This window comes from Mus caroli, unplaced genomic scaffold (assembly GCF_978045245.1).
Source record: "Mus caroli unplaced genomic scaffold, Mus_caroli_1 scaffold_4, whole genome shotgun sequence".
Taxonomy (NCBI): domain Eukaryota; kingdom Metazoa; phylum Chordata; class Mammalia; order Rodentia; family Muridae; genus Mus; species Mus caroli.
In genome coordinates this window covers 143,812,185-143,836,771 of record NW_028227259.1, presented here as the reverse complement: position 1 = coordinate 143,836,771, position 24,587 = coordinate 143,812,185, and the positions used below count along the sequence as shown (strand labels likewise).

Genomic DNA, 24,587 nt, shown 5'->3' with positions numbered 1-24,587 from the left:
TGTCCATGAGGCCCCATGTCCACCTGGCCTGAGTGTCCACCCGGCCTGAGTGTCCACCCAGCCTGGGTGCCAACCTCCGTGCTGGTCCTCTCTCCCCTCTGAGCTCCTGGAGAGTCTCTGGGTCTGGCCATCCTCAGCTGCCTTTCCCTGGCAGGGTGGAGCATCTTAGCTCACATCCTCTCTAAGCAGAGTGGGGCAGAGGTCAGTCATACCCACCGCTCTAATGACCGGTGTACTGTCATGGAGACCCAGTGTGTGGACACCCACCGTAGCCCCTGAGAAGAGGTTTTGGGTCCCAGAGGGGTTGAGAGAGCTCCTGGAGGATGTGGGGGCAGGGCAGGGATCCACGCTGGAAAGCCCCACTCTGTGGGCAGGCAGAAGCCACCCTGCCTTGGGTCAGGGAGAGGCCAGCCTCCAGACAGCGCACGGCCGTGGAAGTTGGTTGCCCTTCTGGAACTTTCCAGGAGCAACTTTCTCTTTCATAGAAACAGGATGAGGACCTGGCCTGACCTGACTCCTGAGTACAGCCACCGCTCCATCTCCCTCTGCCCCTGCCCCTGCTCTGCCTCTGCCTCTGCCCCTGCCCATCCCCAAGCCTCCTGTGGTTTAGCTCCGGCTCCACCTGAGCCCCACCCAGGTTCATGTTTGCTCAGCGTTTTTCTTGGATTGACTCACTTTGTAAACCCAAGGTCCTGGGGTGACCTACCCAACACGCCCCAGGAGAGGAACCTCCAAACACCTAGCATGGGAGGGAAGCTGCCGCTCCCTAGTGAGTTCCCAGGGTCACCTCTGCAGCCCTGACTTTGGGGGTCACAACAGCTTGTGCCCCCACCCATATCCCCCTGGAGGAGCTGGTGGGAACTATAGCTGCCCTGGGTGTTGGCATTCCTATGTTAGGTTTTGCAGGGTCTAACCTGGGACAGTGAGAGGGGAGGGGATCTCCTTGAATCTGTAGGAGGAAGGGGGCAGGGGAGTAGAGAAGGAAAGGGTAGGGGAGTAGAGAAGGAAAGGGTAGGGTAGGGTAGGGTAGGGTAGGGTAGGGTAGGAGAGGAGAGGAGAGGAGAGGAGAGGAGAGGAGAGGAGAGGAGAGGAGAGGAGAGGAGAGAAGAGAAGAGAAGAGAAGAGAAGAGAAGAGAAGAGAAGAGAAGAGAAGAGAAGAGAAGAGAAGAGAAGAGAAGAGAAGAGAGGAGAGAAGAGAAGAAGCTGCGTGAGAATAAGAACGGGAGGGGAGGTCACAGTCCTGACCTCTTGATTGCAGAGGAGAAGCTGGGCATGTCTGGGGGAATGGGTGACTTGGAAGAGGGGAGGGAGGAAGGTGTGGAGTGGGGAGAAGGAGGGGGAGGGGGAGGAGAGAGAGGAGGAAAGGAAAGAGAAAAGAGGAGGGAGTAGGGTGTAAGGAGAGGGAAGAAGGGGAGAGGAGTAGAGAGAAGAAAGAGAGAAAAGGAGGAGGCAGGGGTGTAGGAGAGGGACAAAGGGGAGGGAAGGAAAGAGAGGGAAAGGGGAGGACCATGAGGAAGCTGGGTGTGCCAGGTGCCAGGCAACCTTATCTGTGTGTTCTTTTACCACCACTAAACTTGTGGATGGCAGGTCCCCGACTCACAGACTCTCAGCATGCGGGCCTTCTTTGAATCTCTGGTACCAGAGTCTCTTGTTAGGCCTCAGAGGCTAAGCCACACATTCACGCCTACATGCCCCGGGAAGTGGGGAGGGGGGCACCTCACCCTCACCAACAGGGATCTACCCCTCTACCTTCTAGGCTCTCAGCACAGGTCAGGAAGCCCATGCTGTAACCAACTATTCTGAGATGTGGTTTTTTGTCACCAACTGCTCTGTGGTCAGGGTCATTTGCATTTCTGTTGCCAGCACTTCCTGGCCTGGCCTGAAATGGTCCACACTGCTACAGGAAGGGCACCAGACCAATCCTTTCTCCGTGGTGCTGGCCACCAGGCCCTCTCCGCTGAGTGAGCGTCCTAGACTGAGGTCTCTTGGGTCTTGATCCCACTTGCCTGCGGTGCCATAGGGGCCCACGCACAGATCGTGGGAGCTGCCGTGCACAAGCCTCTGCGAAGTGTGATGTGTGTGAATGTGTGACATGGTTGTTGTGATGGGCAGCTGCGTGTAAGTCTGCGTGGGTCGAGGGTCATCGTGGGGTAGGGGAGACTGTAAACTTTGGGGCTCATACAGTGATAGAGTTAGGGACATTTGTCCACGGATTGCTAGTGAGGATGGTGTGTGACAGGGAAGTGACATCAAACGGTGAAAACTGGAGTGGAGAAGCCCGTGACAACTGTGGAGTGCTGGTTAATTGAGGCAGTGCCACATGCTGGCACGATCCGGTGCAAGAATGAAGTACTAGGGCCTGTCAGAGCAGGTTGTGGGCAGTCAGGATGTCCCAGCCACAGCCTGGGTCTGCCTCCTCCCAATTCAGGAAGATGCATAGCAGCAGCCATGGCCTGTAGCCCTTTGTGTCTTTGGAGATAAAACTGCATCTTGCATTGCTTGAGAGGTGCAGTGGTCAAGCTGTGTGGACTTCTGTTGATGGGCCTGGGGAAAGCCTGGGAGGGGGTTATTCTGTGCCTTGAAATGGAATCCGTGATGAGCTAGGTCAGAAGCACAGCTGTGTTCAGGGGGACTCCCCCAGCCCTCCTTCCCAAGGCTTGAACCAGGAGCTTAGTTAGAAGGCCGTCCCTGGAGACATGCTAGCTGTGACCTCCCTGTGCTCTTGAGTTCTGATCTCTGTCAGCACACACATTCCCATCCTCCTTCCTGTGAAGCAAGACCCTCTGCCTGTGAGGCCTGAGAGGGCGCTGCGCACTGGGGGGGACTCAGTGGCCACAGACAAATCCTAGGGATCCCCAACATCCAGACAGTGCTCCCTCAAACACCCAGACTAGAACCATGGGAGTGAAAGTAGCAGGGGCTCAGAGATGCTGCTGTGGCTGAGCGCTTGCCTGGCAAGCTGGGGCCAATATTAAAATATGAGTGCTTCGAATATTAAAAATAATTCACTCTCCCAGCTCCTTCAGCTGTAAGCCTGAGGTCCAGGTGAGCGCCTCCTCCAGCTGCTCCGTTCAGGCCGGACTTCTGAGCTCTCACGTGGTGGTCTCTCTGTGGGGGCCCGACTCACTGGTTGTACTTCACTGGGCCCAAGGCCAACGGATGGCCTCCCTTTGATTTGACTTGTCTAATCTGTTTCCAAGTTGAGGCTGATTCAGCAGTTCTGGGGTTCAGGACTATAGCATAAGACCTGGAGTTTGGTTGTAATCCTGCCTTGGTATTTACATAGGTTGGCCAGCCTGGGATGGGTAGAGATGAGGCTATAGGTATGGCATCCCCTCTGCTGTATTCCCAGAATAAGAAAGGATCTGTCCTAGGGATGTAAGAGTCTCCAAGGGGTTGCTAGTGGCTGGGAGCCTCAGGGAGGCCAGCAGAGGAGGCATGCCCAAGGGCTCTGAGCAGGGTGGCCTTGGCAGGGAAGCATGGCTTTGTCCCCTCATGGACCTGCACCCTGAGGGCTTGGGTTGGTTACTGTTCTATTGCTTTGACAGAAGGCCATGACCAAGGCAACTTATTGAAGAAAGAGTTTAATTAAGTCTCTGGTTTCAAAGGGTTAGAGTTTCAGACAGAGAGAGGTCCCTGGAATAGCAACTATGAGCTTATATCTTAATCCACAAGCAATTCCACCGACTGGGGATGAAACATTCAACCCTGGGAGCCTATGAGAGCGATTCTCACTCAAACCACCACGGTCCGTTCCCTTACCACTCCCCAGGCTCCTGGCCATCTCATAATGCAATGTGCCTTTAGTCCAGCCTCAAAAGTCCCCAAAGCCTTTTACAGTCTTAACAACGTTTTAAAGTTCAAAGTCCGACATGCCTTCTGAGACTCAAGGCAGTCTCTTAACCGTAACCCCCTATAAAAATCAAAAACAAATCACACACTTCCAACATACAATGGCACAGAATCTACATTACCATTCCATTCCAACATACAATGGCACAGAATCTACATTACCATTCCATTTCAACATACAATGGCACAGAATCTACATTACCATTCCAAAAAGGGAAGAACAGGATCACTGGGAGGAAATAGTGGCCCAAAAAGCAAGACCGAAACAGAGCAGGGCAAACTCCAAATCTTGGAGCTCCATGTCCGATGTTGGGGGCGCTTAGCTACTTCTGAGCTTCTCTCTGGAAGGTATCCCACAGCCCTGCAATCTCCAACACCACAGGTCTCCAGCACAACCTAGGCTTCATTCACAGCTTAACACTTAACTGTGGAAGAAGATGTCACAGTTCCTTTACCAGTGTATCCTTCTGGATTCTAAAGATTTATTTATTTATTTTATGTATATGAGTACACCACTGCTCTCTCCAGACACACCAGAAAAGGGCATCAGATCCCATTACAGATGGTGTGAGCCACCATGTGGTTGCTGGGAATTGAACTCAGGACCTCTGGGAGAGCAGTCAGTGCTCTTAACCTGATGAGCCATCTCTCCAGCCCTCCTTCCGGATTCTAAAGCCAGAACCACACAGCAAAACGCTGCTGAGCTTAGCCACTTGCTTGGGTGAACCCTGCCTGGCTCCCTTTGAATAACATTTGCACCCCATCTTATTTATTGTTGCTTTTTAGGAGCAGAATTCCTGAGAACTTTTCCCTTTATGAGCTGGGAGCTTAGCTGGGCAGGGTCTTGCCCTGAGGGTACCTGTCCCTTTATTGAAATGAAGATCAGGGTCTTAACCCCCTCTTCTCTCTCTGTGCAGCTCTCAGCTCCAACATTAATTTCCTGGTGCTCTTTTTCTGTGCATTTTGTATTTCTTTTGGCCCCATTTGCTCCTTTTCATTATAGACCTGCATAAAAGTTATTACCAATAACCACTTGATAGAGTCACCATCAGAGATGTCTTGAAATCTCTTCTGCCAAAGATATCAGTCTGTAATTTTTCAACTTAGTTTCATGCAAATTCTTAGGGCAGGGCAGAAGATACCCAAATTCTTTGCCAAAAATATCATAAGAATGGTGTCTAGGTCAGTTGCTAATACTGCCCTATCCCCACACCCACACCCACACCCACACACACACACACACACACACACACACACACACGTCCCCATCTGAAGCCTCATGAACTGGATCCTTACAGTCCACATTGCTCTCAGCACTACTGTCTTCCAGGTTTCTACTAGGATGGTCCGTTAAGCTCTGCTTATAGCGCACTTAACAGCTTTCCCAGTCCAAAGTCCCAACGTTTTCCACACTCCTTCCAAAAAATCCTACTTGGTTGAGTCTGTCACAGTAATAACCCACTCCCTGGTACCAACTTCAGTCTTAGTTCCTTTCTATTGCTGTGACAAAACACTATGATGGAGGGAACTTATTTTTTTTAAAGAATTTAATTGGCCTGGTTTCAGAGGGTTAGAGTTTATGATGGCGGAGCCGAGGCACAGCGAAAGTCAGCTGGAGCAGCAACTGAAAGCTCACATCTTAATCTGCAAGCAGGAGGCAGAGCGCTAACTGGCAAAAGCCTGAGTTTTGTGAAACCCCAAAGCCTACCCCTAATATCACAGCTCATCCAACAAGGCCACACCCCCTGATCCTTTCCAAACTGTTCCATCAACTGAGGGCCAAGTATTCACACAGAGGAGTCTATGGGGATCAGTTTCAATCCAACCACTACAGAGGCGCACTGCCGTGCATCTGCCCTCTGTCGCCTCTGGACCCAGATATAGCAGCCACCAAGGACGTATCATGGTCCTGGGGTACCAAAGAGTGATGGTGAGGCCCATGCAGCCTGGTGTGGTCTTCCTGGGTGTGGAGGACTCAATAACTGGGACAGTGGACCCTGGGATTCTATATGGGCTCCACTCAGACCCTCCCCACACTGTACCAACCTCACTTCCTCATAACCATAGAAGTGTTTGTGCAGGCCTAACTCAGCCTATGTAACATGTGGAATATCCAACACATGGACTCTCCTGACATAGAAGGCCTTGGGTTAAGACTCACGACTCAGGCAGGGTCAGGGTAATTATGGTCACTGAGACCTCACAGTGGATATTTGTGGATACGTTTCCAAAGAATTCCTCAACCAGGAAAGGAGCTGGTTCCTCCCAGGCCACAAGTACTCAGTGGGAGCCTACTGATGTCGCCAAAGCTGCATCAGCTTGGCTCAGCACCCTTGAAGACAGGCGTCTTTGGAACAAGACCGGTATAGATATAAATGGTCAAGATGGCGACACTGTGGAAGAGAGCTTGAGTCTTATGACTGGGTTTGTTTGTGATAGGGTCTCCTGGTGGCAGCCCTGTTGATCAGTGCTTTCGGGGCAGAGAAAGGCCGTCATGGCCCTGATGATTGAACCATGTCTCTCTGGCTCACCTCCCCTCATCCTACAGCTTCCCCTAAGACTTCAGGGACAGCCGGGCGTGGTGGCGCACGCCTTTAATCCCAGCACTCGGGAGGCAGAGGCAGGCGGATTTCTGAGTTCGAGGCCAGCCTGGTCTACAAAGTGAGTTCCAGGACAGCCGGGCTATACAGAGAAACCCTGTCTCAAAAAACCAAAAAAAAAAAAAGACTTCAGGGACATCCAGATGTACATCTGCATATGTGTATGTGTGTAAGTGTTCATGTGTACGTGTATATGTGTGTGTGTGCACGTGTGTATGCATGTGTGTGTATGTGTGTGGGTAGAAGCCAGAGGGCAACCTTGGACATCATTTCTCAGGGACTGTCCACATTATTTCTCTTGCTGGGCCTGTAATCCACAATTCTACTGGACTGACTGGGTAGGGTACCACAGGCCATCTACCTTCTTGTGCTGGCATTATAGGCATACACTTGACATTGTAAGGTGGGTACTGGGGCTTGGAGTATGCTTACAAGGCAAGTGCTTTGCCCACTGAACCATCTCCCCAGCCCTCTGTTTCTGAGAGCTACCGCCCTTGTGTTGGTTGGGAAGGCAGTGATGTGACAGGCCAAGATAGTGGTGCTACTATGAGTTTGGAAACTTACATTCACAAAGCCAGAGTGACACTATGAGAGGCTGGGGCTGAAGGGACTGTCAGAGTCACCGCACTCAAGGCTTCTGGGAGGGGATGTCCAGCAGAGCTTGTCAGTGGGAAGTCCCACACAGGACCTAAGGCTTGGGAGGATGGAGATGTGGCCAAAACCACAGGGGGTCACATGGCATCCCGGTTTCATTTCTGTTGCTGTGTTAAAAATACTCTGACAGAAAACTTATGGGAGAAAGGGGTTTATTTGATGTGCCAGCCGGTTCTATATGTTGCTTTAAAGTCAGCATCCTCTAGAAATCAGGCAAGCCTAAAGAGCATTTTCCTCAGTGATTGACTGGAGAAGGCCAGCCCTGGGCTGAGGTAAGAAAGCAGGCTGAGCAAGCCATGAGGAGCAAGCCAGTAAGCAGCACCCTCCATGGCCTCTGTATCAGCTCCTGCCTCCAGGTTCCTGCCCTGCTTGAGTTCCTGTCCTAAATTCCAACCACCAATGATGAACAGTAATGAGGAAGCATAAGCCAAATAGATCCTTTTATCCCCAAGTCGCTTTTGCTCCTGGTGTTTTGTTACGGCAAGAGAAACACTCTTGAGAATTGTAAGACATTTGGCTTACAATTCCAGGTCACAATGACAAGAGCTCAGAGCAACTAGTCATATATAGTCACAGACAAGGACAGACAGAAAGGAATGCAAGCATGCTCACTTACCCACTTGCTCTCAGCCTCCTTTTAGGGAATGGTATCGCCTGAAGTGGACAGGGTCTTCAAGCATCATTCCCAATAAACACACTCACAGGCCAACCCAATCTAGACAATCCTTGCATTAAGACTCTTCTTAGATGATTCTAAGTGTTGTTAACAATGAAAAACTAGCCGTCACACAGGGTCAGAGGGCCTGTGGTGTGTTTGAGGTGAACAGACCTCAGGTCACCCACCTGCCAACTTGACTGTTTTGGTGATCATGAAGCAGGATCTGGGGGGACAAGGGGGGCCAGGAGGGGTAGATGGCAAGGACTCCTGAGAATCGAATGGAGCGCATCCTAGGTGGACAGTTGCCTGAGAAGCCACCCATGCTGACCTCTGGCTCCTGAAAGTTGGTTATCATGGGTAGCTGGGACCATGGTGGCTCTCTGCCTAGAACTTAGGGTCCAGATAGCCATTCTTCCACCCTCTCTTTGTAGACTCCTACGTGAGCAGTGGGTCCGTGCCAAGTATGAGAGGCAAGAATTCGTTCATGTGGAGAAGCAGGAACCATATTCTACAGGTGAGCTGTGCCCTCCCCAGTAGCTTCAACCGGCCCCATGTTTCAAACCTGTGTCTTTTTGCTGGGGCCCGTGACCTTCCTCTCCCTTTCAGGGGCCTCTGGAGGGCTGCGGGCTTATGTTGGGGAGCTGAAAGGGACTACTGTAGGCCAGCACCCACACTGGCAGAGGAGACAGCCAGCTCAGTGGCCGCCGCCTCCCCTGGGCCTGCCTGGTGCTCATGATTCCAGTGGGCTCTGGGGCTCTATGGAGAGGGGATGATGGGACCCTGTAGTAGAGGACAGGGTTGCCTGAGAATTCAGAGTTCATCGTCTCATCACTGGTTCAGTTGACGGGCTCCTGGCTAGTACTGTCTTAATTTATTAAGTATGTGTCAAAGCTAGTCTCCTGCATGCTGCTGTGGAACCTCCAGCCTAGGTTATCTGGGCATTTTGATGCTTATATAGTTGGTATGTGGAGACTATTAGACCTGGGGCTTGAGCCATGGCTCCCTGGACAGCTCTAAAAGTCCCCATCTGCCTTAGTTAGGAATTTATTGCTGTGAGGCGACTCCATGACCACCACGGCAACTCTTACAAAGGAAAACACTTCATTGGGGCTGGCTTACAGTTTCAGAGGTTTAGTCCATTATCATCTTGGCAGGAAACATGGCAGCGTGCAGGTAGACACAGTGCTAGAGAGGGAGCTGAGAGTCCTACAACCGGATCTGTAGGCAGCAAGAAAAGACGGTGACACTGAGCCTGGCTTGAGCTTCTGAAACCTCAAAGCCCACCCCCACAGTGACACACTTCCCCCAACGAGGCCACACCTTTCCCAATAAAACCACACCTCCTGATAGTGCCACTCTCTGAGTCTCTAGGGGGCCATTTTCATTCAGACCACCACACCGTAACTCTACACAGAAGCACTTTCTGAAACTCATCTCCCAGGCCCTTCTCCAGCCTTTTTTGGTTGACTGGATTTTGCATTCCAGAGGCAGGTTGCTTCTGAGGCTCTGCCCTGGCATACGGCCAGCACAACCACTTCATTTTCTGTGGCTCACGGGGTAAGGCTGGCCGAGAGGAACCCTTCATTTGGCAACTTGCATTGCCTTGCTGTGCCCTGCTGGGCTTGAGGAGGCCCATTGGCATGTGGGGCCTCAAACTTGGTATGGGGACTATATTATTCAGGGGGTCTCTAGAGGAACAGAACTGTTGGGATGAGTCTCTCTCTAGAAATATAACGGGCAGTTATTAGAATGGCTTACAGTCTGTGGTCCAGCTAGTCCAACAATGGCTGTCTACTAACAGAAGGTCCAAGAATCCGGTAGTTGCTTAGTCCTTGAGGCTGGATGTCTCAGCTGGTCTTCAGTATACACCAGAATCCTAAAGAAGTAGGCCGTAATGCCAGTGAAGGAATGAACTTGCCAGGAAGAGTGAGAGCAAGCAGGCAAAGAGAGCAAGCTTCCCCCGACCACGTCCTTTATTCAGGCTGCCAGCAGAAGGTGTGGCCCCGATTAAAGGTGGGTCTTCCCACCTCAAAGGATCTAGATATAACGTGGGTCTTCTGACCGTGAATGTTCCAAACAAGAAAAATCCCCGACCGGTTTTCTCAGCATCTTGAGATTTGGTTAATTTCAGATATAGTCAAGTTGACACCCAAGGATGTCCGTCCCAGAGATGGCTCTCTGCTTGCAGAACCTGTGTCCCCCAGGTGTACGGGCAGTGCTCCCTAAAACAACTGGGCAAGAAGCTGCTGTGTCACAACAGTCCCCTCACTCTTCAGTGCCCTCCACAGAGGAAGAAGCAGCTGGGGAGAGCCGCAGAGCCCCAAGCACGATGTCCACGGTGGAACTCCTGTGTAGGCATGAGGCAGAGGCGCCCTGATGGCTGTCGTCTAGGAAGGGAGAGATGGTATAGCCCCATCCCAGCAGAGCCGTGTCTGTCAATCATAGAGAGGGGCGGAGAAGTGTCATGTTGCAAGAATGACAGGTTTGATGGGTCTGTGCTGACACAAGCTCCTTTGTGTGGTGAGTGAGCAGAAGGCTCTAGAACTGAAGGTGTGGATCCCATGATACTGTGCCCACTTCATGATGGTACTGGAAAATCTGACCTTAGCAGAAAGGATGGTGTCTGGCTCTGTTGGGGAGAAGGCAGAGAGGCTGTGTACAGGTGGGGTCCCATTGGCTGCTGCCTCAGACCCTCTCTATGCAGAGATCTCTGCCTGCTTCTGCCTCCCGGGTGCTGGGTTGAAGGTATAGGTCATCACATGCTCCCACTTGAGCCATTTATAACAAAGTATATAACCTAATGTCGGAGGTGGAAATGCCACTGAATATATTGCCTCTGCTGTTATCTGTACCCTCTGGTTTTAATATGGGGGGAGGGTGCAAAACCGTATGTGAATAGATTCACATAAGTGCAGCTGCAGCAGGCATGGCTTGATCTAGGTGTCTAAGCGGCAATGTCAAAGACTTCAGTGTCTCTGCCTTCTGGTTCTGCTTTTCTGGGTTAACATCTGAGCTCTCTGGGGACAGCTTTACTCTAACTGGCCCAAATTTGACCCCTTGACCCCAAGAGCTTAGAGGAGGGGGTGAGCAGAGGGTATAGATCAGGGAGTGTTGTCTCATTGGTCAGCCTGGCCTGATTATGTGTTTGCTTGTCATTACGATTGGGGAGTTGGGGTATCCAGGCCGCATGCTTGCCTCTGGAGCTGGGCTGGTTTGGGCAGAATAGAGATGTGGATTCTAGAAGTGGAGTGTACGCAGGCCACAGAAACCAAGGCAGGCTGGAGGACTAGCAAGCATCCTGCAGATGTTTAGGTCTCAGTGCCAAGCATTTAGGGCAGTGAGGGCCTGAGAATCTCCAGGTCATAGATAGAGCTCAGAAGATGATGGCATCATGGTCACTCGGGGTCTCCCCAGGCTAGGTCCACTCAGAATCCTGTTAGAACTGGGTGTGGTGGAGAGCTGGATCAGCTAAAATGTGTTTCCGTTCTGAGAGTGAGAGCATGAATTTGATCCCCAGATCCCATGTTTTGTTTTGTTTTGTTGGTTTTATTTTTTTGGTTTTGTGTTTTTGTTTTTGTTTTTTTATTTTAAAGTAGACCTGACTTGCTGCTCTTTCAGAGGACTGGAGTTCAGTTCCCAGCACCCATATTGAGTAGCTAACAACTGCCATCTTCTGGGGATCAAGAACTCATCTGGACTCTAAAGGCACCTAGATATACCACACCACACAAATACATACACTATTTTAAAGCAGGCTCTTATAATCCTAGTGCTGAGGCAGGAGGATTCCTGGGGCTTACCACCTACCAGCCTAGAGTCCTCAGTGAACTACAGGCCAATGAGAGGCCCTATCAAAAGATAATAAAGCCAGACACAGTGGCACACACCCATAAGCCCAGTGCTTGGGAGGCAAAAGTGGGTGGATTTTTGTGAGTTCAAGGCCAGCCTGGTCTACATTCTGAGTTCTAGGCAAGCCAGAATTACACAGTAAAACCCTTTTTTTCAAGATAGATAGATAGATAGATAGATAGATAGATAGATAGATAGCAGAATTGGAGAGATCGCTCAGTGAATAATGGTGTTTGTCACCAAGAATAGACTTGATCTTTGGAAGGAAAGAACCTGCTCCCACAAGTTGTCCTCTGACCTCCACACACGTGCCGTGGGACATGCACGCCACCACACACCCATACTCCCTTCATCATGAATACACATGAAACACATGTTAAAAATTAAAGTGGAACATAAGGAGACACTTGAGGTTGTCCACTGGCCTCTATATGCACACACAAGCACACACATACATGCACACACATTAAGGAAAGCAAGCGCTATAACATGGAGTAGTGCAGTCTCCTGGAAGTTCTCAGGGCATCCCTCAGAGGGCCACAAGCCAGCTGATCACACTGGGATCTATAGACACAGTTAAGCCATGGCTCTCTTTACTTTAGACCTGGCTGGGCAACATGTAGTTCAGCTGTGAGGCCAGCTACTGTGTGCAGCCCTCCTCTCAGCTGCCCAGCTGAGCATGAATGGGGTAGGGCATCCTTGGCTGCCACCTGGGCAAGGGGTTGGAGGTGTGGGTTGCTCCAGATGAGTCTGTTACCATGGCAGCGTGGGGAGGCAGAATTCAGCAGTGAGGAGCCTAAGGGACCAAGGAGCAGAAGGAAGAGGTATGGGCAGAGGAGACCAAGGAAAGGTGTCTGCCGTTCTTCTGTTGGGAGTCCCGTGTCTACAGCTTCCTCGGGCATGCGCTCTGAGCTACAATGCTGGAGGGCCGTCACCATAAGCTATGGAGTGGCAGGAGGTGGCATTATGATGACACTGTGGTTTCTGCTGGTATCCTTTGCCTGGGGCTGAACACTAACAACTAAATGGGGTTTGAGGAGAGCCCCAACTTGGACTTCTCCATTTTCTTGTGCCCCATACTCCCAGCAACACTACAGAAGGACTCATAGATAGGACCCTTCCAGGGGACAGGATCCCAGCTATCAGCCCCACCCCCCAACCCCCATGTATTCACTTTTTTGGAAGGAGAGTTCTGGGTTTTGAAAAGCTGGGGTTATTGGCACGGCCTTTCAGGCTTGTCTCTTTCTTTAAAGAACTTTGCACTGTGAGTGGCTAGGGCAGAAGTTAGTGTGGGGGGGGGACACAATCTGGATCTACCCTGCCTCCACCCACCCTCTTAGCCCATGTCGCCTCAGGGTTGTCTCCAGAAGAGTGAGGCTCAAAGCCACAGTCTCTACACTCAAGGACCCAGCATGGCAGTAAGAAAGCCACTGGAAGCCCCTAGGGAACTGGAGGACCTGGAACTGTTCATTGCTCCGGTCCCCAAAGGCCTTTATCACATCCAACCTGCTCTTACTGTGGCCTCTTCCTCTTTGCACCAACTCTCATACTTCCCATAGGGCAATGGGACCCCAGGGTGGCTCTGATCAGCCTTATTTCCCTCTTTCCTTTCTTTTGCCTCTCCCTCCTCTCCTTCTCAGGGCTTGGAACCATGAATGCTAGATAAATCCTAATCACACCCCAGCCCCTCACTGGGGGATTCTATGCAAAGTGCCCCACCCCCACTAGTCCAGCACTTCTGCCCCCTCCTCTTACCAAACAGTACTTTCTCACTCTGGGCATAGACACTCCCCACTGCCTATCTTTGGGAAATGCAGAAGTCCCCTCAGATGGAGAAAGGGGAAATGTGGGGCCTCAAAAGAGGTGAGGCCGGGACTCTTCAGAGGAGTGGCCCCATGCTTGCCCAGAACGAACCGGAACTGTGGGTTCCAAGGGTCTGTCTCCTTACATGCCTGTGAGCAGGCGCAGACAAGATGCCCTGCATGGTCACTGGGGACTAAGAGTCATCAGGGCTGAAGGCTGAGGGAGCCAGCTCAGGACAGGAGTCCCATGTTAGCTGCTTGGGGTCTCTGCCTTCCTCATAGCTCAGCAGGGGCCCTAGATGGAGGAGTTTGCATCTGTTTTCCCTTAGGGTTTCAAAACTATCTGGAAGAAGTCAGGAGTGTTGGGGCTGAGAGAGACGAACAACAGTGTGACAGTCAAGCTAGAGACCAAGGGACATCCTCAACTAGTTAGTCAGGACTAACACTGAGCAGGGACAGTGACTACAGTTCCCTCCACAATGCCCAAGGAGCCATGGGGACATCTCTGGGAACATCCAGTCCACACCCCTCCCCCGCATTGAGGGACATGGAGGCCAAGGGGTCATCCATGTGAAGTCTCTGTGTGGGGAAGTACCCTTGTCATAGCCCTGCCCTCCCCAGCGCACTCCCTATTACACAACCCCAGGCTTATTCCAGACTTATTCCAGGACTGAGACCCTGTCCCTGTGAGCCAGCATGCCAGCAGCCACCGCCGTCTGGTTTTCTCTTTCCCCGCTGTTCACCAGCTTGGACGTGATGAGTGGCCTTCTGTGCTAGGCTTCTGGCCCAGAGCATTGTGCTGCTCACCCACAGCGGAGCCTATCTTTGTTTTTTTCAAAATTCTTTTAAGTCTAAGGAAGTTTCACAGAAGCACTGCAGACTGGTTAGCAGAGTCTCTGGCGCTAAGGTGTCCACTGACATCAGGTCTGCCTCTTGTCCAGGCCTAGTGCAGGGGCCTGCCTATTACAGGATGACACTCCTAGGACTGAGAAGCCACCTGGATGGCTGCCTATTCTCTCTGGACATGGGCAGTGGCTGAGCAAGTCAGACCTGGGGCCTTGAGCACACGCTCCCTGGAACTGGGCTTTGGAGAAGTCTCTCTCAGACAGTGTCATCCAGGGCTACAGGAGGGAAGCAGCCCCTGGAGTTCCAGACCAGACAGGTGCCAGTGGCTCACTTACAGCCCCTGTCACATTTCCTGTCCTGCCAGAGACAGAGGCTGCTGGGTCAAGACCCCCCTATATCCCGGCCATCCTTTCCTGTGCCTGGGCTGCCTCTGTGAGGGCATGTCCTGGCTTACAGAGATGCTTGTCCCTCAGCAGGAATAAGCAGTGCGTGGAGCCGTGTGACCATAGGGCCCTGCCACACTCTCTGCTGTGTGTCATTCCTCAGCCTAGGTCACAGTTGGCTGGAGTGTCTAAAGTTCCCCTCTGACTCTGAGATGTCAGGGTGTTGGGTGTGCCCTCATACCTGAGTGCACCTTGCTTTGTATCTGCCCCTCCCCACCACTGCTCAGCAAGTGACTGGGTGACAGCTGCCCTGGCTCCTGCCCCAGACTGTCCTGCCTCCACCCAAGCCTCAATGGCTGCCATTCACAGGGGAGGGTGGGCGACAGGGCATGCAGACAATGGCCTTTGTTGCCCAGGACCAGGCCACCACCTCCTCTAACAGACTGGGTCCTGCCTGGGTCCCTCTGGGAGCCTCTCTCCCTATTTGCACAGTGACATTTAGGTCAAAGGTCAAGAAGGCAACAGCACCGGGATGTCCCCACTTGGTACAACCCCTTTTCCTTCCTCCCTGAGCGGCAGAGCTCTGCCTGACTTTGGTTTTTCTTGTGTGCTAAGGCAGGGTGTTCAGCACAACAGTGTTTGGGGTACTGTTAAATCATGGGATGGCCAGGATGAGGCACCCTGGGGTGGCTGGCACGGTGAGAGGGTCAGGTCATTTGAAACGATGGCAGTGGAAGCTAGGTAGGGCACTCCTGGACTCAGATAACCCCATTTCCTGTCTTCCTGTCAAGCCTCCAAGGGTTCTATAGTGGCCTTGGATCTGCCCATGTGACAGGCTCCTATGAGAGTCACTTGCAAGATCAGCCAGGCTGGGGGCTGGTGAGATGGCTCAGTAGGTAAGAGCACCCGACTGCTCTTCCGAAGGTCCAAAGTTCAAATCCCAGCAACCACATGGTGGCTCATAACCACCCGTAATGAGATCTGATGCCCTCTTCTGGTGCATCTGAAGACAGCTACAGTGTACTTAATATAATAAATAAATAAATAAATAAATAAATAAATAAATAAATAAATAAATTTGTACTTACATATAATAAATAAATAAATCTTTAAAAAAATAAATAAAAGAAGAGCAAGCTCACCCCCAAAAAACTTAGCCGGGCGTGGTGGCGCACGCCTTTAATCCCAGCACTCGGGAGGCAGAGGCAGGTGGATTTCTGAGTTCGAGGCCAGCCTGGTCTGCAGGATGAGTTCCAGGACAGCCAGGGCTATACAGAGAAACCCAGTCTCAAAAAGACAAAAAAAAAAAAAAAAAAAAACTTCTTCTGAGCCACATGTCCCAGACAGTCTGAGTGCAGTAGGTAGGTCTGGTGGCCTTACTGGACCCCAGGAACTGTCTTGACTCCTTTAGCTTCACTTCAGCCCTGACCCTTTGGAAGATGGCAGAACTGAAGCCCAGAGAAGGGTGGCAGTGACGGTCCCCTGCCACCTTGTCCATGAGAACAGCTTGTGAGGTCTAGCTAGTGAGCTTCCTGGTGGCTGTTGTGTGACTCTGTGAGCAGTATCTTCAGGAGACCAATTGCTTATGTACATGATGGGGACACAGCTCAGAACCCCAGTTCCTGGAGCCATGGTCTGGAGCTGGCTCTCAGCACCCTCTCCCCACCAGGCTGTGTTCTGCTGGTTAGGGGATGTGGGACACTCGTACTGAAGGGTTCCTGTGTATAACCAGAACACCAGGGAGCATTGCATACTGAGGACACATGATATGGAGTCCCAAGGAAACCAGCCCCTGGGAGGTGTTAGCTTGCACCAGGGCTAAGGTATCAGGCATTCTCCTGAAGGGGGACCCTACCTGACCCCACCTCAAGTCAGGGAGCCCCAATTGGACTAGTGCAGAATGCTGACCATCCATCTCCGGATTCGGGAAGTCTTCCTGGTGTGGCTTCTCAGAGAGAAAAGACCTCCCAAGGAGACACAGAGATCTGTTCCCAGAGCCAAGCCAGGAAGTAGCAAGAAGGACTGAGTGGTCACCTGCTGCCCACATGCTCCTGGGATCCCAGGTTCCTAAAGATGGAAAGCAACACTTCCAGGGAGCAGGTAGAGTGCAGGCCAAACATGCCAAGGAGGCCCTGCAGGTGCATGGGACTCACAAACATGGATCTCAGCCCCTGTCATCCACACAGCCCCTCTGTCCTACCTGGAGCTGGCAGGTCCCTGTGAGGTGGTAATCAGAATCTGAACCTATGCACACTGGATCCTGCCCTTGGCCCCTCTTACCGGTGCAGAAGAGACCCAGGGAGCTTCAGGACAGAGCCCAAGTGGCCAGAGCAGTGGGCAGGGAGTGGTTGAGCCCTGGGAACATAGAATCCGAACATCTTGGATGTTTGCTTGCATGTATGTGTGTGTGCAACGTGAGTGCAGTGTCCGTGGAGGCCAGAAGAGGGCGCCAGATGCCTAGAACTGGAGTTACAGTTTGATAGGTGTAGTTGCCAATAGAAGCAGACAGAAGGCTGGGTGTGGTTGCCCCAGTCTGGGTAAAGTCATGGAGTCTCAGTTTGTCTGGTGTCTCTGAGGCCAGGCTCAGTGCCGAACCTTCCATTATACCCACAGTGGGAGAAGCCTGATGGTGTGGATACCTGTCCCATTCAGAAGGGTCCCCACAGCAGTCCTGAGTATGGAACACACCCGACTTGGCTCACACCTTGGCAAGCTTCCTGTCACACTCATAGTGAGACCATGCGCTCATGGCCTTGAATTAAAAACAAAAGCACAAATTTACATATAGCCCATGCAATTTACATACACTTTGCATATTCTGCTTGGAATGCAGTTCTTGAAGTTTGCAGGTTATGAAACTGTGAGTGCAGAAGGTACCGCATTGCCCTCCCCCACCCCTGCAGCCCAGTTTGCCTGCTGGAGATGCACAATGTGGTATGCCCCAGGGCCCAACCTCTTTCCTGCCTGCCTTGCTGCTGGGAGCTCGCCCTGTGGGTAGCAGGGCCATCTATTCAGGGCAGGGCACCATGGTTGCTTAAATGTCCCAGAGTTGAAGGAAAATAGGTTCTTTGTAAGGATCAAGAGTAAAGTCTCTAGATCAGGTGTGGTTCACACCTGTCACCCCAGCATTCCAGTGGTTGAGGCAGGAGGATCATGATGAGTTCAAGGGCAGCCTGGGCTACATAGTGATACTCAACTTCCCTCTTCCAACTCAAAACAAAACAAAACAAACAAACAAAAAGAAACAGAAAGAAATCCAATCTGGATTGCATGCTGACCATGCCACTGTATGGCCACAGTCGTGCAGAAAAGCCCATGTCTCCATGTTGTCACCCCGAGGAAGGTGTCACCCCAAAGGTGTGCTTCAACTGTAATAGGCTTGTGATGTCAGGGGATGGTGACTTCAACCTCACAGGATGTGTGACACTGTGCCCTCTGTATGTGTGTCCTGTGGGATGTGGACCAAGAACTCCCAACCTCCACAGCTGGCCCCAGCCCTGTAAACCATAGGCATCTAATCAATGCTGACTAAACTTCATAGCCTCTACCTCAGGACCAGCTAGTTCTTTCAGAGAGAATGGTCACTTCTGGTTCTACCTGATCTCAAGTGTGCCCAGAAGGGTAGCCTGGCTGGGCTGCTGAGCAAGGTCCCTGGGCTAGGGTGGACAAGGGCTATCCAGCCAGGCCAGTGGGGCTGGGCAAAGGCTCAATACCTGTCAGCCCTCGGCTGGCCAGATTCCCATGGTACCAAGCAGGAAGCAGAGCTCTGAGAGAGGTCGGGCCAGGGATACGGTCAGCGTCGTTACGGGACCATCTCTTGTGTTGCCACTATGGAGCCTAAATTATAGGCATTGTGGCAGCTTGTCAGAATACTGGTCCGTTCCATAGAGTATCAGTGCACGGACCTGGCCTAGCAGAGGACCTACTGCTTCAGGGCCCTAAGCCTGATGATGCCCTGTCGGAACCTCAGAGGGGCAGCAGAGTTCAGTCCAGCCCAGTTTGGAACTTGGAAACGGCGGCTCCCGATGTGCTCCTGCCACCTGCTGACAACTATCAGAACAGCAAGCGAGAAGCGTGTTCCCAATGGCTCCTAGGCTCCAAGCCATCAAGCATGGTTCTGGAGTTAGTTGGTGGGGGTTCTGGAAAGCTGCTGCAGTCTTGTCGCCCCTTGACACCCCCCCCCACGTCTGGAGTCCATGCTCAGCTAGATATTGAAGCCTAGATAATCTGGTCCCTGAAGCTGAAAGAAGGCCAAGCCCGTCAAGGTATTTAATGAGCCAGTCAACAAACATTCAAAGTGGGTCCTGCCTGGGCTCATGGCAGTCACGGCAGTCTTGGTAACTGGTATCCAAGAAAAATTTGTCTGTTGAAGTTATGACAAGGGAGAGACACAAGGCACAGCGGCCACTCCATGGTCCCAGAGAGGCTCAGTCCTTTGAGAAGTCGGAGGAGGGAACAGGCCTCTTCTGGCATGCCTTGAGACTGATAGCCTCACGGGCGCCAGCTGCCCCCTCCCTGACGCCAGGCTGCTGCCTTTTTATGGCCACATGTCTGTGAGAGCACAGAAAATAGCCCCTTGTGTTTGGTGATGGGGACAGGGCTGCCTGGCAGCAGACAGCACAGGAGGAGATGCTGATGTGAGCACAGGGGAGGTTGATGTGAGCCGGCCCCGCTGTCAGGGTCTGGCTTCTGTGTGATTGTGATGCAGGGGCTGCACTCCTACCCTTGAGCACACTGCTGCCAGTCAAGGTTTCCCAGGACCCTCTTTGCCAATGAAAGCCACCCCTGACACCCAGCAATGTCCACGGGTGGGGGAGTCTTACAATAGCCAAAAGCTTACAATTGCTTACAAACTTCAAGCAATGCAGCCATCCGTCAGCAGCTCACCAGAAAACATTACTGCACCACTAAGGGATGTCCCCTGAAGGGGGGCAGGGCAGGGAGCCAAGAAGAGACCAACTACATCAGCTCCCTGTAGATGCATGGACTGACCGGGCACAAGGAAGCTGGGCAGCAGGGAGTCTGGAGTGTATGGGAGTGACCATTTGTTTGCTTGCTTGCTTGCTTTGTTGTTGTTCATTTGTTTTGAGACAGGGTTTCTCTGTGTAGCCCCGGCTGTACTGAAACTCACTCTCTAGACCAGGCCAGTCTCGAATTCAAAGATCCACCTGCCTCTGCCTCTGGGATTAAAGGCTTGCACCACAGCTCGGGGAGAGTGCCTGTTTTTGCCAAAAGGGAAGTAGCAGACCTGAGGCAGAACTGTACCAAGGTCCCCAAAGCTAGCCCACCTCATCGTCGTAGACCTAGGGCTCTGGGAGGGTCCTTTTGGATGGCCTCTGGCGTCATAGGGCTGGTAACTCTGGCTGTTCCTGTCCCTTCTCATGCCCAAGAACCCTTTTCTTTCCATGACCTTAGACTTGTCTGGCAGCCCTGGGCCACCTCAAATCCATTGTCTCCAACCTCGTCCTTAAATCCATTATTCCCAACGATGACCCCAGGTCCTGCTTTGGTGTGACGGGAGGTTCAAGGCCTCTCTGGGAAGTGGGTCACAGGCCAATGGCAGGGCAGACAGGCAGATGAGACCTGCAGCCCTCAGATGTGTCCACCCTGCAGTGGAGGGTACTTGGGACAGGGATAGATATGCAGTCAGCTAGGTGGAGTCTCCATGACTAACTCTCTCTCTCCCTAGGCTACCGTGAGGGCCTTCTCTGGAAACGTGGGCGGGACAACGGACAGTTCTTAAGCCGGAAGTTTGTGCTGACAGAACGAGAGGGTGCCCTGAAATACTTCAACAAAAACGATGTAAGCCCACCATGGAGCCAAGGGTGACCTTCCCACGTGGGGTCCTGGCATCTACTGTGTCTGCAGGGCTGGGGATTAGCCCTTCTACTGTGTGTGGGTGCCTTCTTTCAGCTCCATTTCCATCAGTCCTCTCAGGGAGCAGCCCTTATGATGGATCCCTCTGGGGAAATACCATACATGTATGCATCCACACATGAACTCCCACCCCCCACGCAGGACTGACCCCTGCCCCTTCCTGGTGCCTCCAGGAGCCAGGCTTGGGGTGGGTTTGCTGCGAATGGTCCTGGGAAGCCTGAGGCTCCCTCTATCGGATGCCCCTATTGGGGCAGCTGTGTGGAGTGGTGAAATTCTTAGCTGCAGGCCAGCTGTGTGGCAGTTGCAGAGCAGGGCGGGACCCACCTGGAGGTGGATGGCTGCTGCCTTGCTGTGGGGCTGGCTGCATGGAAGGTGTGCCCAGCTCTGTGGTGCTGTTGTCCAAGATGGCAGCTTCCTGGCCTGCTTTATGTGTGGGGAATTGGCTCAGATATTTAGCAATCGCCCTAGGGCCACACAGCCAAGTGTGTAGTGGCCCCTTCTTTGAGTTCCTTAACACCTAGAAGGGGCCACCTTTTGGGGTGGGGGACACCAGGAGACATGCCTAGGGGCCGAGGGTCAGGGATAGGGCTAGTCACACAGCTCCCTGGAGCTAGCCAGGACCAGTGAAAAACCTGCTTTGCCTGCAGGTAACCTGGGAAGAGTAGAGATCTGGGAGCGGGGTGTGGGGGTTCTTGGTGAGCAATCCCAGATCACAAGCTCCAGGTGCATAGGCAAGCAAGAACTGAGTCAGGACAGGACAAAGAACACAAAGGGTCGCAAATTTGGGGACATTTTACCCAGCCACCAAGTGTCATTCAGTCTCCATCACCCAAGAAGTAGAAATTTTACCTTTCAGCCAGACCAGGAATCTGGAGGTCAGAAAGGTTAAGTAACTGGCCTAAGGCTGCACAGCATCCACAGCAGGTGTACTGCTGGCCTCCCTTGTTTAGACCACAGCGCTGTCTGGGATTCCCACTAGCTTTCCTTCACAGGCCAAGGAGCCTAAGGCTGTCATGAAGATTGAGCACCTGAATGCGACCTTCCAGCCAGCCAAGATGGGCCACCCCCATGGCCTGCAGGTCACCTACTTGAAGGACAACAGCACCCGCAACATCTTTATCTACCATGAAGACGGCAAGGTGACCTGGATGGACTGGTCTGGGAACAGTAAACTTTAGCTGGGATCGTGGGGCACCACTAAGTGAGTGTGTAGAAGCAAGGCAATGCACCCCGCCCCCAAGGCGCACTAATCCAGCCCTGCCCTCTGTGCTGCAGCCATCTCTGTATGGGCGGAAGGATAGCCCAGGCAGACACTAGAGCCTGTATACTTTTGTCTTGTAGCTCTGATGTGCACCTCTTCAAAGTGCTTGTGTGCGTGTGCGTGCATGTGTGCATGCATGTGTGTGTGTGTGGGGGGGGGTACGGAAAGGCCAGGGAAGCCGGAGTTTGGGCTGATCCCCTGAGAAGTTGTCATATGTCTGGTTTGGCTACAGTTTGCTGGGAAGTTAAGGGTCTCCTGCACTGCTGCTCCCCTGTGCCCTCACACCTGAGAGGTCTTCATTCACTCGTGTTTAGGGTCTAGTGGGATCCAAGCTCCTCTATACAGTATGTTGCCTCACTTACCTGAGCTAAACAGCCATGCTTGCCTGCCATGGCTAGTGTCCACCCCAGGTCCAGGGCTGTCTATAAACATCTAGGGACGTGGGTGGGCTGTTCTGGGCCTCACCTTTTTCCTTCCTGGTCTTAGTCCAGTCTGTGCTGCTTTGTGCTGTTTTAACACACTCTGCAATCGAGTTCTGAGAAGCTGTGCCTGGGAGGTGGGTGGCCTGAGACTGACTCTCCCTCTCCCTCTCCCTCTCCCTCTCCCTCTCCCTCTCCCTCTCCCTCTCCCTCTCCCTCTCCCTCTCCCTCTCCCTCTCCCTCTCCCCTCCCCCTCCCCCTCCCTCCCCCTCCCCCTCTCTCTCTCTCCCTCTCTCTCTTTCTCTCTGGAATTTGACCTTTTGCTCACTGTACTTTGGCTAGAAAGAGAATCCAGGTTAGCATTTTCCCAGCTCGAGGGCCTCTGCTTTCTTATCTAGTGACTCCTGTCCACAAGGCCAGTGGCTATTTTCTTTATGAATTCTTTCTTCTTCTTTCTGGAAGCTTTGCCTTTCAGATGCTTATGCTGAGATTTCTCTAGCTCGTTTATTTTTCTTTCTTTCTCTTTTAAAAAAGATTTTTTTTTTTATGTATATAAAGCTGTCTTCAGACACACCAGAAGAGGGCATTACAGGTGATTGTGAGCCACCATATGGTTGCTGGGATTTGAACTCAGGACCTCTTGAAGAGCAGTCAGTGCAGTGAGTGCTTTTAACCGCTGAGCCATCTCTCCAACCCTCTTTCTTTCTTTTTAAAGATTACTTATTTGTTATTTATATGAATACACGGTGGCTGTCTTCAGACACACCAGAAGAAGGCATTGGATCCCATTACAGATGGTTGTGGGCCACCATGTGGTTTCTGGGATTTGTTTGTTTTTGTTTTTGTTTTTGTTTTTGTTTTTTGAGACAGTATTTCTCTGTATAGCCCTGGCTGTCCTGGAACTCACTCTGTAGACCAGGCTGGCCTCGAACTCAGAAATCCGCCTGCCTCTGCCTCCTGAGTGCTGGGATTAAAGGCGTGTGCCACCACGGCCCGGCAAGTTTCTGGGATTTGAACTCAGGACCTCTGGAAGAACAGTCAGTGCTCTTAACCTCTGAGCCATCTCTCCAGCCCCTCATTTATCTTTCTCTATACTTCTTTCTGTTATTCCTTTTTTTTTTTTTTTGGCATGTCTTTGTGGCATGTGTATGTTTTGTCCATGTGTGTGGGTACAGGAACGTGCAGGTGTGCCTGCGTTCATGTGCTGGCTGGCCCAAGCTTCATGCTAGGAGTCTTTCTCAATCACTCACCACCTAATTCACTGAGGGGGCTCCTCTCAGTTGAACCCAGGGCTCGATGATTCGGCTAGCAGCTGGCTTGCCCTGGGAGTCCTGTTGCTGAGCTTATAGGGAAGCCACCGGAGGCCCTGAGGAACCTAGATGGGCCCATAGACATTTCATCTCATGTGCAGCTGGCATGTAGCTATCCTGGAGTTCCTACCCACTCATGCCACCTCATCTGCTGCTGGCTAGCTTCCAGCCCATGGCTCTTCTCTGTGTCTCGTGGCTTTAGGTTTTTAATAAACATCCCTCAAGCATAAGCGGGACATAGTGGCACTTGTCTTTGATTTAGCACTTGGGTGGGGGCAGAAGCAGACAGATCTCTACGTGTTTATAGGGAACCCTAATGGCCTATAAAGTGAGTTCCAGGCCAGCCAGGGATACACAATTTGTCCCTGTGTGTGTGTGTGTGTGTGTGTGAGAGAGAGAGACAGAGACAGAGACAGACAGAGAGAGACAGAGACAGAGAGAGAGACAGAGACTGAGAGAGTTCTCAAGCGATGTTAGCTGTTTCCAGAAAGACCTGGCTCTAGGTGTGAGAGGAGTCATTTCACCCCAGGCCTTCAGCTTCATGTTCCTTGGGAACACACGAGGAACCTTCTGCCACTGAGACACTATGCTCTTCCACAGTGGAGATCCCAGCATCCCTTCTGCTCTCCAAGGACAGCTGTGATGAGCCACAAGGGTGACATGTGTCACCCTTGAGCACTCTAGGAGAGGGCACAGACCTCAGTGGGCTAGAACCCCAACTATGAAAACTGGGGGGCATGTGATGGGGAAGATAGTGTTCCAAGAGCAGAGGGGGTGTGCAAAGGACCTGGGGCAGGAGAAAGTGGAATCCCACCTGGGTACAGGTTCTCAGGTGCTGTGGGAAGTCTCAGGTCCCAGGTTTTGCAGCCGTGTGTGTATGTGTGTGTGTGTGTGTGTGTGTGTGTGTACAACATGTGTAAGTGCAGGCACACGTCTGTTTCTACTGCAGCTGGCTTTACATAGGTTCCAGGGATTCACACTCAGTTCTAAATGCTTTTGCAACCAGCACCTTATCTTACCCACCAAGCCATCTGCCTAGCTCTACTTTTATTTTTATCTATCTATCTATCTACCTA

At 52.0% G+C, this 24,587-nt stretch overlaps 1 protein-coding gene across 2 annotated transcripts in view; it reads left to right on the top strand.

Moving 5' to 3' along the window:
* Window positions 1-24,587, top strand: part of Adap1 (ArfGAP with dual PH domains 1) — a 54,825-nt gene that overhangs the window by 25,696 nt on the left and 4,542 nt on the right. For both annotated transcript variants that reach the window (XM_021162774.3, XM_029478022.2), the window contains 3 exons: window positions 8,196-8,278; window positions 20,334-20,446; window positions 21,514-21,660. In XM_021162774.3, the coding sequence (XP_021018433.2) occupies window positions 8,196-8,278; window positions 20,334-20,446; window positions 21,514-21,660 (343 nt within the window). The remainder of the gene's footprint in view (window positions 1-8,195; window positions 8,279-20,333; window positions 20,447-21,513; window positions 21,661-24,587) is intronic.